We start from the raw sequence: 15,096 nt of genomic DNA on the forward strand, positions 1-15,096 counted from the left end.
GAGGCCAAAGATAATAGAATGGCCTTGATTTCTGTTTATTATTATGAACAAATAATGAGGGATTCTTCAGCTAAAACACACTGATGTGTCAATGTGCAGCAACCTACTACAGATCAGAATGGTTTCATTTTATGGGGTGGTTTTTTTTAGTATCTCACCAATCACCAATCTGCATCTCACCAATCAAGTCACCAATCAAGAAAAACAGATCATTTACATTATGTTTACCTCATATAATTGCACTCTAATTCTGTCTAGATGTAAAAGTCTGTATTTTTTTTTAAATGTCCCTTCCTACATCTTAGCTGGTTGTGTACTTGTTCATAGTGATTCATGAGGATAGTGATTGTTTTGAACAAAATACTGGGGGAGGGATGAGAGGTAGCCTTCAGAAATCAAAAAAACACGCAACGTGTCCACACTTCACTATCTAACCTAACCCAGTACCACAGAAAAACATATTAATGCTAGGTTTCCAAGCTCTCCACCCCCCTCTGTTCCCAACGTTCTTAAGCATGGCTGCAAGCAGGCAAGAAGAACAGGCAGAAAATATCCAAAAGTACAAGTGTTCTTGCTTTAAGATTTAGGACTACTGTCATAAAAGTCAAATAAAGTGTAAGAACCAGAATGATAAAAACCGACTGACATAACATCTAAGCATCTTCCCTGTAATACTCGACTGTAAATAAAGCTACCTTATGAAGCAAATTATAGTCACAATTAAACACAGAACAGATACCCTACAAATACAATGCAATAAACACAGAATTGGAACTGGTAGTACTCTGGCCAAATTTCATAGAAACTTCGTGTGAACAACTTAAATGCTCCGGAAGCCAAAGCAGTGTTTTGTTTTGTTTCCCCAAAATTCTTCCGTTTGCAAATGCCCTATAAATATTCCACATGAAGACTAGATTTCTGCATAGCAAATTTGTGACTGGCAACCAGTTTGCTTTTCCTAGTTAATTATCAGGTATCTTTCTCCCCTCCCTCCGTAGTAGCCTATAGGTCGACAGGAACGAAGACCACGGCTCTAAGTTGGAAAAAACAATAAACTAAGACTGTTTTCGTCCAATATTAACAAAGATACCACATTATCAGCAAAATGCAATTACTTAAATGTACTTCTGTTAGCACTTTCCTGCCTCTTGCAACAACTCAAAAGACCGCAGAAGATAAAACAGGAGAGTTACCCGCAGCTTTCCTCTCTTGGAATTCTATCAGCTGCGTGGGAAGAAAGTCACCAGCAGACACTTTCCCTCACCACAACAAAAGCACAGGAAAACAGCCGTTTGCGTGGAACGCACGGTATGAGGCAAAAATTACTTTTTATCAAGGTGCGGGACAGCTAAAACCAACAGGAAAAGTAAGATAACGTACGCTTTTTGATTACAAATTCCTTTTACAGTCTCTGCCCCAGTTACCTTCCTCCTCTTCAAATAAACTGCCTTTGGTCCCTGGATCCCCTGCTCAATGGAAAAAGGAATTCCATTCTCAATGGACACTTTCATGCAGACCATTAAAAAGAGAAAGACACAGGAATGCTCTTTACTCCCAGACGACGAGGGAGGGTAAGCAAACAGTGCTTACACGCATACGGGGCGGACGCCTCCCACAACTTCAGCTGTGGAGCGGGAGCAACGCCCTCAGGGGGAGGCGAAGACCCGGGGTTCGGTTCACGTAGCCCCGCCAACCGGCCCGGGGACGGCCGAGGGCGCGGGGGACCACCAGCGCCGCTCTCCCCCCGAGCGAGCCGGCGCCAGACCGCCGCCGCCCGCCCGGGACCACGCAGCCATCCCGGCTCCCGCCGCCGGCTCCGCCGCCCCGCGCGCGGGGCCGGCCCACGCCCACGGGCCCGCCCTCGCCGGTTCTGCGCGAACACTTCCTGCCCACGCCCAGGGAGCCTCCAGCGCGCACACACCCCTCCGCGCCGATGGTTCCTGCCCGGCCGCGGCATTCCCCCCTCCCGGCCCCCGGGAGGATGGTTCCTGCCCAGGCCCATCATCTCCAACCCTTCCCCACAGTCACCTCCCTCCCCTCCGCGAAAATACTCGGCCCACAAATATGGCGGCTGACAAAACAGCTCGAGCGGCGCCCTCCCCCCGACCGCCGCGCTCGGCTCCCCCCCGCGCAGCGCTCCTCGCCCGCCCGCCTCGCCCCCGGCCGCCTCTTCCCCCCCCCCCGCTGCCGTGCCCAGCCCGCCCTGCCCTTCCCCCCCGCCGGCCCCCGTCTCGTCGCGGCGGGACCCGCCGGCTCCCGGCCCCGCCGCACACCGCCCCCCCCCCCCCTCCGCCCGCCGGCCCCCGCGCCGCCCGCCCGGCTCCACTCACGCTGTGGGAGCCGCCGAAGCGCGGCTGACAGACCCTCCCGCTCCGCCTCTGCGGCCGAACGCTGCGGCCGGTTTAATGGCGGAGGTCCCGCCGGTGCTGCCGCCCGGCCCCGCGTCCGGCAGCCGCGGGCGGGCGAGCGGGCGCTGAGAGGGCCGCGCTGCCCGCGGCGGCGACCCGGCGCTGGCTGCGGGGCTGCTGCTGCAGCCGGGCGCGGCGCATTCGTGAGGCGCGGCGCTGGTCGCCGTCCGGCTGCGGGCTCGGCGCTCAGCTCCCGGGGCTGAGAAGCTCCCCTCCCCCCTCGGCACAAACAATGCGGCTTCACCACAGCGCTGCGCCGACGGGGGGGAGGAGAGGGAGGGAGGGAGGGAGGGAAGGGACGTGAGGGCGCCAGGCACCGCCCAGCCCCGCCACCGCCGCCGCCGCCGGGCGGGGCCTGCGCGCCGCCGCTCCCCCGCCCCCGGATGGCGGAGGGCCGCGCGGGGCCGGCCGGCCTGGCACCAGCCGGCACGGGGCGCTCCGGAGGGGCGGGGCGGGGCGGGGCGCGCCTCGGGGGACAGGGCGGGAACGCGCTGCGCCGGCCGCCGCCTTCCCGCCCAGGGCCGGCCGGGCCCGGGCCCCGGCCCCCGGCGAGAAGGGCGAACGAAAGGGGGAAGGGGGGGGAAGGGGGCCGGGCCGCGGCTTGTTACAAAACCGAGGCTCGAAACTACAAGCGAGCGGTATTTATTATTTCTCTGGGGGACGGCCGAGCTCCGGCGTCGTAGGTAGAAAACGCGCTTGAAAGTTAGCTCTCGCCTGGCCTCCGGGTCGGGCCGCTGCTTGTAAATTAAGCGATAATAGCCTTACGTTTCCACAAAGCAAAAGCAAGTTATTTCTGGCTCTCCCTGCAAAGGACACCCTTTGTTAGGTATTATTTTTAGACAGCCATTACAGCCACGTTCGAGATCTGGAGGATTTTACTGCAGTACATTCCTGCGAGGCAGCTGCACCCACATGCTTAAAAAACAACTTTTAGCTAGCCCAGCCCGAGACAAGCACTTGCCTTTGCCGATCACACAGAACAAGTCCTGCTTGTAGTAAAAAGCAGTCAAGAGTAGCTATGATTCTCTTTGCCCATCTCTAACAACCATCCACCAAGTAAAGCTTTCTTCAAAACGACTTCCCGATTCATTTTTATGTTTTCTCTACCACTTCTGCGTTCACTTGCCTCAATCGGTAGTTGGCCCTACAATAAATTTATGACTAGGAAATCAGAAATAGCTTAACACCTGTCATTACTTGTAGAAAGTGAATTAAGGTCCGGAAAGCTGAAGTAACTTCACTTAGGCAATCCTGTAGAATAGGCAAAGTACTTTCCCACTCCTTTTTCCCCCATCAGGGACCATCCAGCAGACCCATCTCTTAACAAAACAGAAGCTACTGAAACAGCTAACGTTTGTGCAGTGTACTTGGTGTAGAAATAGACCAGTAGGATCAGATAGGCCTGGTATCTTCAATTTCCAACACTGAAAAAAAAAAAAGATTGTATGAACTGTAGAGGCCATCTGTTCATTTGTGTACTTCCCTGTGAGGAATTATTCTCTGGTTGTATCGCTTAAGTGATCCTACCATCAGTCTCAGAAGTCTTACAACATGCTGATGTAAGTTAACGTTGTTGCACTGGAATTCAGCTTGTGATAGATATGAAAGAGGGAGCAGCATACTAAATCATGCACATTAGTGCACAAAGTATAAAAATGACTAGAAATGATAAATGTTGTCAAGAAGCTAATAATATCATCTCATTTATGATAGAAAGCACGTTGTTTTATCTTCTAAGTGATAATCCACATGTGTATCTGCCCTGCAGCTGTACAAATGCTTTATAACTGGAGACAAGTTTTCCACAGAGAGCTTGATGGTGTCCATACTCTCACGTGTCTAATGCACAAGTAAGTCTGGCACTTTTCCAGTTCCTTTTTTCTGCCAGGTGGACTACAGCATTCCACAGCTGGACATCCCTTCAATAATGCAGCGTTCCTTACTGGTATTTGCATCATTTAACCATCTTTTTGTAGTTTAAACTCACACTTTATTCTCTCTAGTAAGCTCTACTTACATGACTTTTTCTTGAGATTCATCTTCCTGCTCTGCCTGCCCTGTGCATAGGGCACATTTGGTAAAAACACTCCATCCATAAGGTGTAAGGTCTTAAACTTCATGCTGATAAAAACAGGAAGTGGCAGTTCCAAAATGGTTTCATTAAAAAGACAGCAAAAGCATCATTGATTCCCACAACCTATTGACCAAGGGCTCATAGCACAGCCTGAATCAATCACGACAGCGTGCTATGGTGCCAGAACCTGATCTCCTAACAGATTTGAAATGAAAAGCTTCTGATGCACGTTAGCCTAATGCAGAAAGGCCTCCCTGCTGCTCAGATTCTCTACAGAATTTCAAAGAACTGCTGAGCTTCATTTCCTGGTTCCCATATTGAAGACAGTGTCTCCACCTCAAATTACTAACACGCAGGCAGGGTTCATCAGTGTTCTAGACCCTCTCAATTATTCTCAGTAAGAAGGTACGAGGATTTTTCGCTATGGACTGTCCAGGCTCTGGCACAGAATGCATGTCGTTCCTTGATACGGTACTTCAGAGCTATGGCACAAAAATCAGGGCAGGCTCAACACATAGTTCAGTATTAGGAGCCTTACACTTTCGAATAATTTCTAATTGACCTTACAATCAGGATCCTCAACCCCTCCATGTTAGATGTTAGTATGTTAGCCCACATTATTTCAAAATGCAACAGTATGTAGTATTGTCTGGGGCATTTGACCAGTCCTCAGCACACACTATAATCTCAAAGATCTGTTTCTCTTGCCTTTTCCATCTCACAATTGAGACTTGGTGCCTCTAAATAGTATTCTTTCTATTTCTGGACAAGGAGGAAACAATTCTACTGGGGTACTATACAATTTCAAGCAAAAAATAACTGGCCCTCTGAACCACAGTTTGATGGCAACAGGACCCTCACCACCTTTTTTGGCACTAGCTCAACATGTGCATGGGGCTTCAGTCCCAGTCCATCAGAATCTTCACACCCCTACTTTGCAGCATCAAGTTTTTATTCAAGTTGCCACTGCTGACTCACTCTGCATGGAAGACTTCCACAGAAGGAGTATCTTCTGCCTACCAGCTTTCACCTGCACTAGTTAACAAATTCTCAAGGGAAACACTTCAAGAAGTAAGGGTCATGAAAACACACACAAGTGCTATTTATCTGCTTTGGTATCCTCCTCTTTCCTTGCAGAATCAAACTTCATGAGACACATTTCCACATTGCTGAAGGCTATCACCTACATAGTATCACCTTTGTTTTACTAATAAAGATCAACTCAGGCTTGCTGCAGCACTTAAATATTGGCAGTGGTGCTGATCTTCCCTGGATGGAACTCTGTATCCCTTTCCTGGTCTGAACAGCTGGCTGGTGAAGGGACAAGCAAGAGGCAGAGCTGGCTCCACACATTCTTTAGAATGTGCGAGAATCTTTCCATTTCAGGATAGGTTTTGGACTGCCACAGCATGTGTATGGGGGTCTTCTTCCTATCGTGATGACAAATCTGCCTAACCTTGCTAAGTCATGTGATGCCTCTGTATGATGCCTCAAGCCAATCTATCACTATAAACTTTATGTTTGGCTTCCCCACTATATCGTTTACACCTTCAGACTCAACTATGCATGATTAATATTCCCCTCCAGAATACTGTCTTGTAAGATACAACATTACTGTGGTCCTCTCATCCTGCAAAGGGATGCTTTTTAATCTCACTTACCTCATCAGTTGTGGTATATGGCACTGGTAAAGTACTTGCAGGCATGACTGTGCAAGGCTGGTTGTTCTCAAAAGAAAGGTTGTTCCCAAACCTCACAGAAGCCAGAACAGCATGCGCTGTGGAAAAGATGCTGCAACCCTATCAAAAGACATGTTACAGCAGTGTGCTGACAAACAAAACCACAACTGTTATCTTCAGTCTGTGAAGTGGTGTAGTGTCCCTCCACCTCTTCTGGCTGATCTTTGCAAACTACTATATTTAAAGACAAATCCACATATCACTGATCCATCTCCTAGCTATCATTGATACTTTGGGAGAAAGGCTGACTTCTTTTTCATATGAGACTGAGTGGGCTATATGGTCCAAAGTCCTAGATGACAGTTCCAGAATGGGGATCAACCTTTTGGCTTCAAATGTGGAAGAAAAGTGTTGGCCCTTTTTACCCCTACATGTTTACTGAATATATTCCTTGTTCCCAGGTTAGGAAGAATTGTCTGCATTTTCCTTTTCATTCCTCTGATCCTGAAGTTTTAGCCATATTATGACAAAAGGGTGAGTAAAGATGAAATATTGGTGTTCATCCATGTTCACCAACTGCTAAGGAATCAAAGTTTTTTGTTTCTTATGGCCTCACTAACTCTTACTTCCTGCACGTACGATCTTTCTCATACTCAGAATTGAAGTGGTTCTCTATTTGTAAAATTGGTAAGAAGACCCTTTAGATATCCAGAACAGTTCATGTTGATCCAAACGAACAGTCTTCACCAAACCACAAGTTTTAAAACAGACTAGAGGCTGTGTCAATGCCTTTTATGGTACTGATAAAGACAGAGACCTCTTATCATGAGAGCTCCATCAGAACTCAAGCTACATCAGTGTGCTTCCTAAAAAACACTTCTGTGAGTTGCATCTGCTAAGCAGTCCTATGGAATGTTATCTATAGATAATACTTAAAGATCATTTGACAGAGTGGTCTTTAAGCTGTACAGCTGCTATACAAAGGCCCTTACCCATTTCCATTTAAGCATTTGTGGGAACTACTGCTTGGAGTCACCTACTACAGAAAGAGGTATGTAGACCGCCACTTGCAGACAGAAAGTTATCTTAAGCACTTCGCTGAGATACACAATTGACAGGGAAGCCTACTTCCTGCCTTACTTACCCTTCTACTATCTAGCTTGAATCCTTTAACATCATGTACCTTTGGGATTTTGCAGTTATAAGATGCTCTCTAACATATATGCTCATAACTGTTGCATGATGGAAGGTGAAGCTTGAGCTTACTCCTACAGACACTGCAAAGATAAAAAAAAAAAACAAAAACACAAACTTCAGTATTAGGGTATACATGAAAGCATATGTAAACTACACTTCAACAAAACAAAACAAAAAACATCCCCAAATTACAAAATGCTGCAGCAAAAACGCAAAGCTTGCCCATCTACTCACCTGTAGGTCTTCTAAATAGAAAAACTACTATTTACTGGAGACTATTTTATCAAGTACAAGCCTTTGGAGCAGAGTTACTTGCACTCTTATGTATAATGATACTGTTGTTTACAAAAGAGCAGACAGAGCCATAAACAAGGGAATAGTATTCCCCTTCTCTCCCGTCATTGCCTCTTTGGCATTAATTATTCAATTCCTAGCGTTTACAGTTTGGCACCTTTATTATGTTCTGCATAGTAACTCCACCTGCAAAGGTCTTTATGGGAAGGTATTCCTGCCAAATGGTAACTGCCATCAGAATAACCCTTTACAAACAAGTCACCGATTTTCTGTTTAGCTCCCTGAACTGCCTCCCTGCATGACCAGATGAAAACAATTGCCAGTGCACGGGAGGCAGCAGGAAAGTAAATCTAGGGTTTTTGAGTGCCCCTTCAACATCCCTAGTCATTAGCCATCATCAGCTTAGCTGGCGAAAGAAGCTGCATGTTTAGAATTGGAGTGTCTGTCAACTTACATAGCATAACTAACTAGCCTAAGTTGTGGGCAAAGACAAAATGTCAGTGGTAATGAGTAGGAATCAAAAAGCAAAACAGTAATTGCTATGTGAAAAGTTCTAAAAATAGCATACTTGCATAGCAAAGAATCCCAAAACATGGTGGCTAAACAATTTATGTTGGATTTTGACTTCCTTTTTGCACCTATTTGAACTGAAAATTTTTGTCAAAGGCAGCCACAGCGAAGGGAAAACAAAGTGCTCTCCACACAAACATCTGATACACAATATATTTCTCAAATCAAACATCAGTTTCAGTACTTTTACTTCTAATTTCTCTCTGTGGTTGTCCTCCTCATCAGGTTTGGATTTCAGAAGATACTTTATTTAGCATGAACTCAGGTAACTGCTTAAGCCAGCATAACCCACATACACATAAACAATATTACTGCAAACACACTATTACTTTCTCTGATAACCCTTTCCTACTCCCTGATCCTTTCCTCTACACTGGAAAGGATCCTCTACACAGCCTTCATCCAAGCAAAGAAAAGTTACTCACTGCCTTCATAAAGTTCAATAATATATAAAGGTTTTCTTATTTATTAAATCCCTTGGAGTGACTTCTCTATTCTCAATTCCTTGCTGTCAGTATCAAAACGTACAAGTGTAATATGGGATGAAGTACAGACACTGAGTGGTTTTCCTAGTTAGGTCACTGACAAAAGTGTATCTCCAAGAAACAATCTCCAATGTTTACAATGAGCTAATACTTCAGCCTTAGTATAATTAAGTTAAAATTCAATCAGCAATGAGACACAAATCCAGTCTTAATTACTTCACTACCTCTTCCTCATTCATTCTAGAGGACAGACCTGGTCTGCAGATGATTAAGATGGTATGCAATGGAGGAAGCTTCGCTGTTAGAATCCCTACTCATTTACTGCAAAAGAAATCCCAAAACAGATGGGCTTATTCAGAATTAAAACCTTGTCTCCTCACTTACATGGGGAAGAACTACAAAGCAAGGTGACAACAAAATCTGGGGAGGAAAAATAAAGTGAAAAAATAAGTCAGAAGCAAGACTTAATACATGACAACCACAAAAAACCCCAAACGAACAAAAGCTCATAGCCTCCTCTGTTCAGAGAAACCCAACTCATACGTATTGTTGCCATGGTTTAACCCCAGCCACCAACTAAACACCACACTGCCACTCACCCACTCCCCCCGCCCTGCCCCACAGTGGGATGGAGGAGAAAATTGGGAAAAAAAAAGGTAAAACTCGTGGGTTGACATAAGAATGGTTTAATAGAACAGAAAAGAAGAAACTAATAATGATAACACTACTAAAATCACAACAGCAATAATAAAAGGATTGGAATGTACAAATGACGTGCAGTGCAATTGCTCACCACCCACCGATCGACACCCAGCGAGCCCCCGAGTGCCGATTTCCCACCCTCACCTCCCAGTTCCTATACTAGATGTGACGTCCCATGGTATGGAGTACACCGTTGGCCAGTTGGGGTCAGGTGCCCTGGCTGTGTCCTGTGCCAACTTCTTGTGCCCTGGCTGGGCATGAGAAGCTGAAAAATCCTTGACTATAGTCTAAACACTACTGAGCAACAACTGAAAACATCAGTGTTATCAACATTCTTCTCATACTGAACTCAAAACACAGCACTGCACCAGCTACTAGGAAGACAACTAACTCTATCCCAGCTGAAACCAGGACAATTGTTCAACAAACAGTAATGAGCCCTATGCAAGTTTACTTTGCTTTGTCTCAGATGCGTCTACCACCTCAGCCAGTGCCTGATTCTGACTAATAAAGAGATCTTCCAAACTCATGCATATATAAATCCGGCCCGATATACAAAACGGCTTCATAAAGCAGAGACTCTCAACAGGCTGAAAAAAATGCTAGAACATGAACTTCAAACTAAGCGCTCCTGAAAGACATATTCCAGCACCATCCTCACTCCACGTAAACGAATAAATCCTGTGAACATGCTCCCACATGCCTGCGAGGGGCTGGAAGAGCCAAGGCCTCCAGCGCGGCGGCGGGCGCGCTCTGCCCCACAAGGGGCCCGCCCACCGCAGGTGAGGAGCCGGTTGGCTACGGGGGCGGAGGGCGGGCCGGAGGGGGCGCAGCTCCCTGCTCCGATAGGCTGAGCGGGGCAGCTCACCATATATGGCCAAAGCACCCTCACGCCGCCAGGGAGGGAGAAGTCGCTCCCAAACGACGCTCCCCAGGCCCGCCCGCCACTTTCCCCAAGGTTCCGGAAGCACAAACCCCGCGCGACACCTCATTAGCCTAATGAGTTCAGGGCCAGGTGATAAAAGGGCACCAACTGAAGCCCCGCGCGCGTGCAAGCCCACCGGAGCCGGACCAACGCTGGACCCGGGAGCGGCGACATCTGTCTCTCCTCTTGCTCTTGGGTTTGTTTAGTTTTGGGGTTCTTTTTCCTGTACTCCCCACACCTCATCCCTTCAGGCATAAACCCTTGACCAAGTCTGGGACGAGGAGCAGATCCAGCCGCCCCCAGGCTCCTCTCTGAGGAGGGGCCTAGAAAGCAAGGGGGTCTGCTCTGAACCTCCTGACCCAACGGGAGGGATCTCCTTATGGTCTTCCCTCAACCGATCCCCAAATAAGCGAGGCCTGTGCTATAGGTTTGGGGACGCATGGTTAGCACGTGTTATACACGTATTCACTGACGTAGTTTCACGCCAATTCTTGCGGTGAGCGAATAAAAGTTGAGTTTAAGGATCCCTGGTGTCGTTTCACCTGAATCCTGACCTGGGAATCGGCAAACCTGAGTCGTCCTGGGATGTGACAATGTTCAACTCCAAGTCAAAAATCACTGATGTAGACCTCTGATGTGCTAGAAATCCAGGATGATAACAAGATTACAGTTGTGTTTGTAACAAATGAGGTCATTAATATAAAAGCACAAAGGCATCGTGGTTTTGGCAGTGAACGTTGCTTACAGTTGCTCACAACTACTGTGTAATTGCTCATTCTTTATTTTCTGAGCATTTGACACCTTGGATCTGAAGAGCAGAGCCAAGTGCCTGCTGAAGTTAATGGATATGTATGCTAAATATATAAGTACTCTCCTATGTTAAGTGTTCTTAGAAATCATACCCTGGTGATACTAAATTGGACATCCAAATTTAGTACTTCTGATCCCTATTTTAAGGTTTTGATCATTAAGGTGACACTGCCTAGATAGGGTCCTGGCAGAAGCTGAAGTCTATAGGAGGAAAACAGATCATTTTATTAGATGTATTACCTCAGTGCATACAAAGGCAGCAATTCTTTGTGGTTGACTTAAGAACTATTATTTCTTGATATAGTTTCTGTCTTCATGATTTCACATGGAAAATGCATCACTGATGCAGAAGTTGCTAGGGGTGAAGCCAAAGGTTTGAGTGATTCAGTAAGGAAAGTAAGCTTATCAGAGCAGGAGATAAATGCATTAACTGCCTAATTCTGCTAAAACAAGGTAACAGCAGCAAAAGGGCTTATATTCCCAATGCCGGTATTCTCAATATGCCATTATAACATTTAATGTTTCCAAAGGTATACAAATTCAGAAAGACAGAACTACATCAATTTATCACTACAGTACCAATGTTATCTTTACTACCAAGAAAGAAATGGATGGAAGGAAGCGAAAAAAAAAAAACAACAGATTAAGATGAACACCTCAGTGACTGGAGAGACTCTGGGACCACAGAACACAAAGCTCTGTCTGTACCAGCTGAACATCTACAATCATCTAATAACACATAACATAATATTGACAGAGAAATAGGTATATTTAAGGCATATTTTAAGTTCTGTCACAGTAGGAATGGATACAAGGATTTCATCTAGTTTCCAACTGGTTTTAGGCTCTTGTTACAGCCTTTCTGGGAGCCTTCTGAGTTCAATGGGCACCCCAATATTGAGAACGACAGAGTGCTGGTTACTTACGGTTACTGCAGTGACGTTTCCTTCTTCTCTGAACCTGTAACCTCTATTGTCCAGAGAGCCCAAAGAGTTTCTTTGGGAGCATGGTCTCTTAGCTTTCCAATATTCTACAAAACATAACGGGCAGCCAGGTACTTGCAGTTTGCTCCAGGGGCTGGAGTGAGAAATTACTTTTTTGTATTCATTTAACATCAGGTCACTTCTAATTCATGCCAGGTTCAGTTAAACGTGCAAATAAAGATGTTTATTCACAGTATCTGAAAAACAGACAAAAAGTTTATAAATGGGGGAAAAAAAAAATACTCTTATGAAGTTAAGTAAGGAAAGTTGTGGTTTCTTCCTGTCAAGATGCCTTGCACAGACTTTCCTAATATCCATCTTGCCAAATTACTATGTTCTTTCACATACTTAAACCTCAGACTGCATGCTTTATGAAGAATCTGTATCTTTAGACTATTGCTACACCAGTGCTGCTACATTCACCACAAGCTGGCAGTCTGGAGCCTTCTCTAGGAATTGCAGTTCCTTACTCTTTCCTTTGCCTGTCACCAGATCACCATCATGTCTTTGTTTTATTCTTCATATTACATGGTTGTTCGTGAAAAGACTTTCTGGCCCCAGCTTTGCTCAGATTTTTAAGACCTACTTTAAGTTTCTGGTGTATTTTTGTAAAACAGGAAGAAGTTCCAATTATTTCACTCAATGTGTGATACACATCAATAGATTATATACTGAATCAGTGATTGGTTCTCAAGCCATTTAGAAGGTAATTTAAAGAAAAAAAAAATCAACTTTCATTAATCTCAACTTTCACTAACCCTTAAGGAAATTTTCAGTAGAGGATGTATAAAAAATTGAAGAGGCACAGAGAGGTGCAGACAGAATGAACAACATGCAGTGGGAAAGCACAAAGTGAATATCTAGTCTTTTTTAATTTACTGCAAAATTTTCAACTACCAATTGGGAAACTCTTTAAATTCATAGCTGTTTAAAAAAAAGAAAGCAGTTCATAGAGCCACCTATTCTAATATTGTCAGGCTTTCTGTGGTGTGGCAAGTGTAACTATGTAATTCCAAGTAAAATTCAACATAGCTGTAACAATTTTATAGTCCTCCAAGAGATGCTTTATGCAATGATCTGTTTCTATTTATTATTGTGTGTTAAATAATCACCATAATTTCTTGTCAACAGACTGGTGATAGAGGCTTCTTAACTAAGCTCTCAAGCCTCTATTACTCAGTTTAGCTGGCAGACCTGGCCAAGACCAAACTTCATTTTTAAGTAGTTGTATTCATATAAACGCACTTTGTAACAGTAGAAACTGGGCAAGTCAAAGTAACCTCACCTCAAATCACTTTGGCCTCAATCGTCTATAGTTCCACTTGAACTGTATCAGTAAAAACACACTGTAAGTTAAAAAGTTACTAATATGGAACAATGGACTGCCAGCATGCAGTGTAATAGCTATTTTGTTGGGATTTTGAGTAGCACATGAATGGAAAAAAAAAACAACTTCACGTGAGATTTCCAAAGGAAGCACTAACCATAACAGATCATTTACTTCATGTTGACTGGCACTGTCCATTTAGAAGACCACACCAGTGCTATAGAAATACAAACATAAGAATACTATAGAAGAATGTTCAAGAGCTCCACTATTTCAAATCAAAAAGCTATCAACTGATTTCTTCATATACTGCCATATATCCACCAAAACATTTTTTACTCTATCTGTTCAACTAAAAAAAAAAAAAAAAAAAAAATCAGTCAATTAACCAATGAAAACAACTCAGGTCAAAAAACAAGTACTTGCTTAAACACTATTTCTCTCTTTAAACACTGTCTGAATCAAAAACTTAGCATTGCTTCCAAACCAGTGCTGTTACTGTTTTTCTCCTGCTTCTGCTCCCAAAGCGGCACTGAAGTCAAAGGAGTAGAAATCTATGACTGCCACGGGAAATTGGACACAGTCAAATATCAAAGTCTCACCAAATCGTATCTTCACCCAGCTCTCTGCAGAAATGGCATTCATTAAAAAAACCCGCAACAAACCACCCTGCTTCACCCCCACCCCTACCCCAAAAGCTGGGATGACTCACTCCACTTGACAACCTTGACTAATCTCTCTCAATCGGAGACGACAACCACCGACCCACAACTGAGCACCAAAACCGGAGGAGCTTTCTCCAGAAAAATTCCAAGATCTCAAGCATATAGCGAGCCACAGCTTCGCTGAACCGATGCGATGCCTATCCCTCACCCCAGAACAGCCTTCCCTGCGATGGCTACCCAGATCGGACCGAAGCGTCATGTGAAGTGCCCCTCCCGAGGCAGACAGTGGCTGCAAGTACAGCAAAACAGAGCCCAGAACCAAATCGAGCGTGCGGTACACCACAAACACGTATCGAGGTGGGGTTTTTTTAAACGAAAATATGCGTAACGGAGATCAAATTCCTGAAAAGGCGAGGGCTGCCTTCAGCATTGCGGCGTGCCCGCGCTCCAGCGGAGCAGTGCCCACGAAGGCCTCTCCTTGGGGCTTCGGCCAGGGCAGGCTGCCGGCCCTTCCTGAAGCCGGGGCCCTGCCGGCAGTCGCTGCCTGCGGTCGCTGCGAGCGGGCCGCCCGCCGGCCCTCGCTGCGAGGACGGGAACGGCCGCTCCTGGCACGGCCGGCCCGAGGGCAGCTCGGGGCGCCCGCCTGCGGCGTCCCGGGGAAGGCGCTGCCGGCCGGGCCGAGGCCCCGACACTCCCTGGAGGCCCGCGGCGCCGCGGGAACCCCTAGGCCGGCGCCGCCGCCGCCCCCCTCAGTCGCCGCAGAAACGAAACGGGCGGAGGCGAGCGGCCGCGCCTTTGCGGGGAAGGCTCGCGTCTCCCCCCGGCCCCGGGGGGGGCGCGGCAGGACACCCGGCTCCCCGCCGCCATCCGGATGCGGGCGCGGAGCCGCCCCGCCGCCCCCCGAGCGTCGGAGCCCCGGGGGCAGCCATTTTGCGGGCCGCGGACCGCGGACCGGATGACATGTTGCGCGTCGTGCG

At 46.5% G+C, this 15,096-nt stretch overlaps 1 protein-coding gene across 10 annotated transcripts in view; it reads right to left on the reverse strand.

Moving 5' to 3' along the window:
- Window positions 1-15,072, reverse strand: part of BRD1 (bromodomain containing 1) — a 78,043-nt gene extending 62,971 nt beyond the window's left edge. For 2 of the 10 annotated variants that reach the window (XM_075024931.1, XM_075024933.1), the window contains exons 1-2: window positions 6,144-7,438; window positions 4,426-4,529 (exon numbers count right to left, since the gene is read on the reverse strand). In XM_075024931.1, the coding sequence (XP_074881032.1) occupies window positions 4,426-4,529; window positions 6,144-6,148 (109 nt within the window). In that variant the 5' untranslated portion in view covers window positions 6,149-7,438. Of the gene's footprint in view, window positions 1-1,193; window positions 1,211-1,380; window positions 1,527-2,330; window positions 2,661-3,595; window positions 3,833-4,425; window positions 4,530-6,143; window positions 7,439-11,384 lie in introns of those variants that run through there. The other 8 variants (XM_075024924.1, XM_075024923.1, XM_075024925.1 and 5 more) reach the window with 8 other exon arrangements.
- Between the last annotated feature and the right edge of the window lie 24 nt (window positions 15,073-15,096).

The sequence above is a fragment of the Buteo buteo genome, chromosome 4 (assembly GCF_964188355.1).
Source record: "Buteo buteo chromosome 4, bButBut1.hap1.1, whole genome shotgun sequence".
In the NCBI taxonomy this organism is placed as follows: Eukaryota; Metazoa; Chordata; class Aves; order Accipitriformes; family Accipitridae; genus Buteo; species Buteo buteo.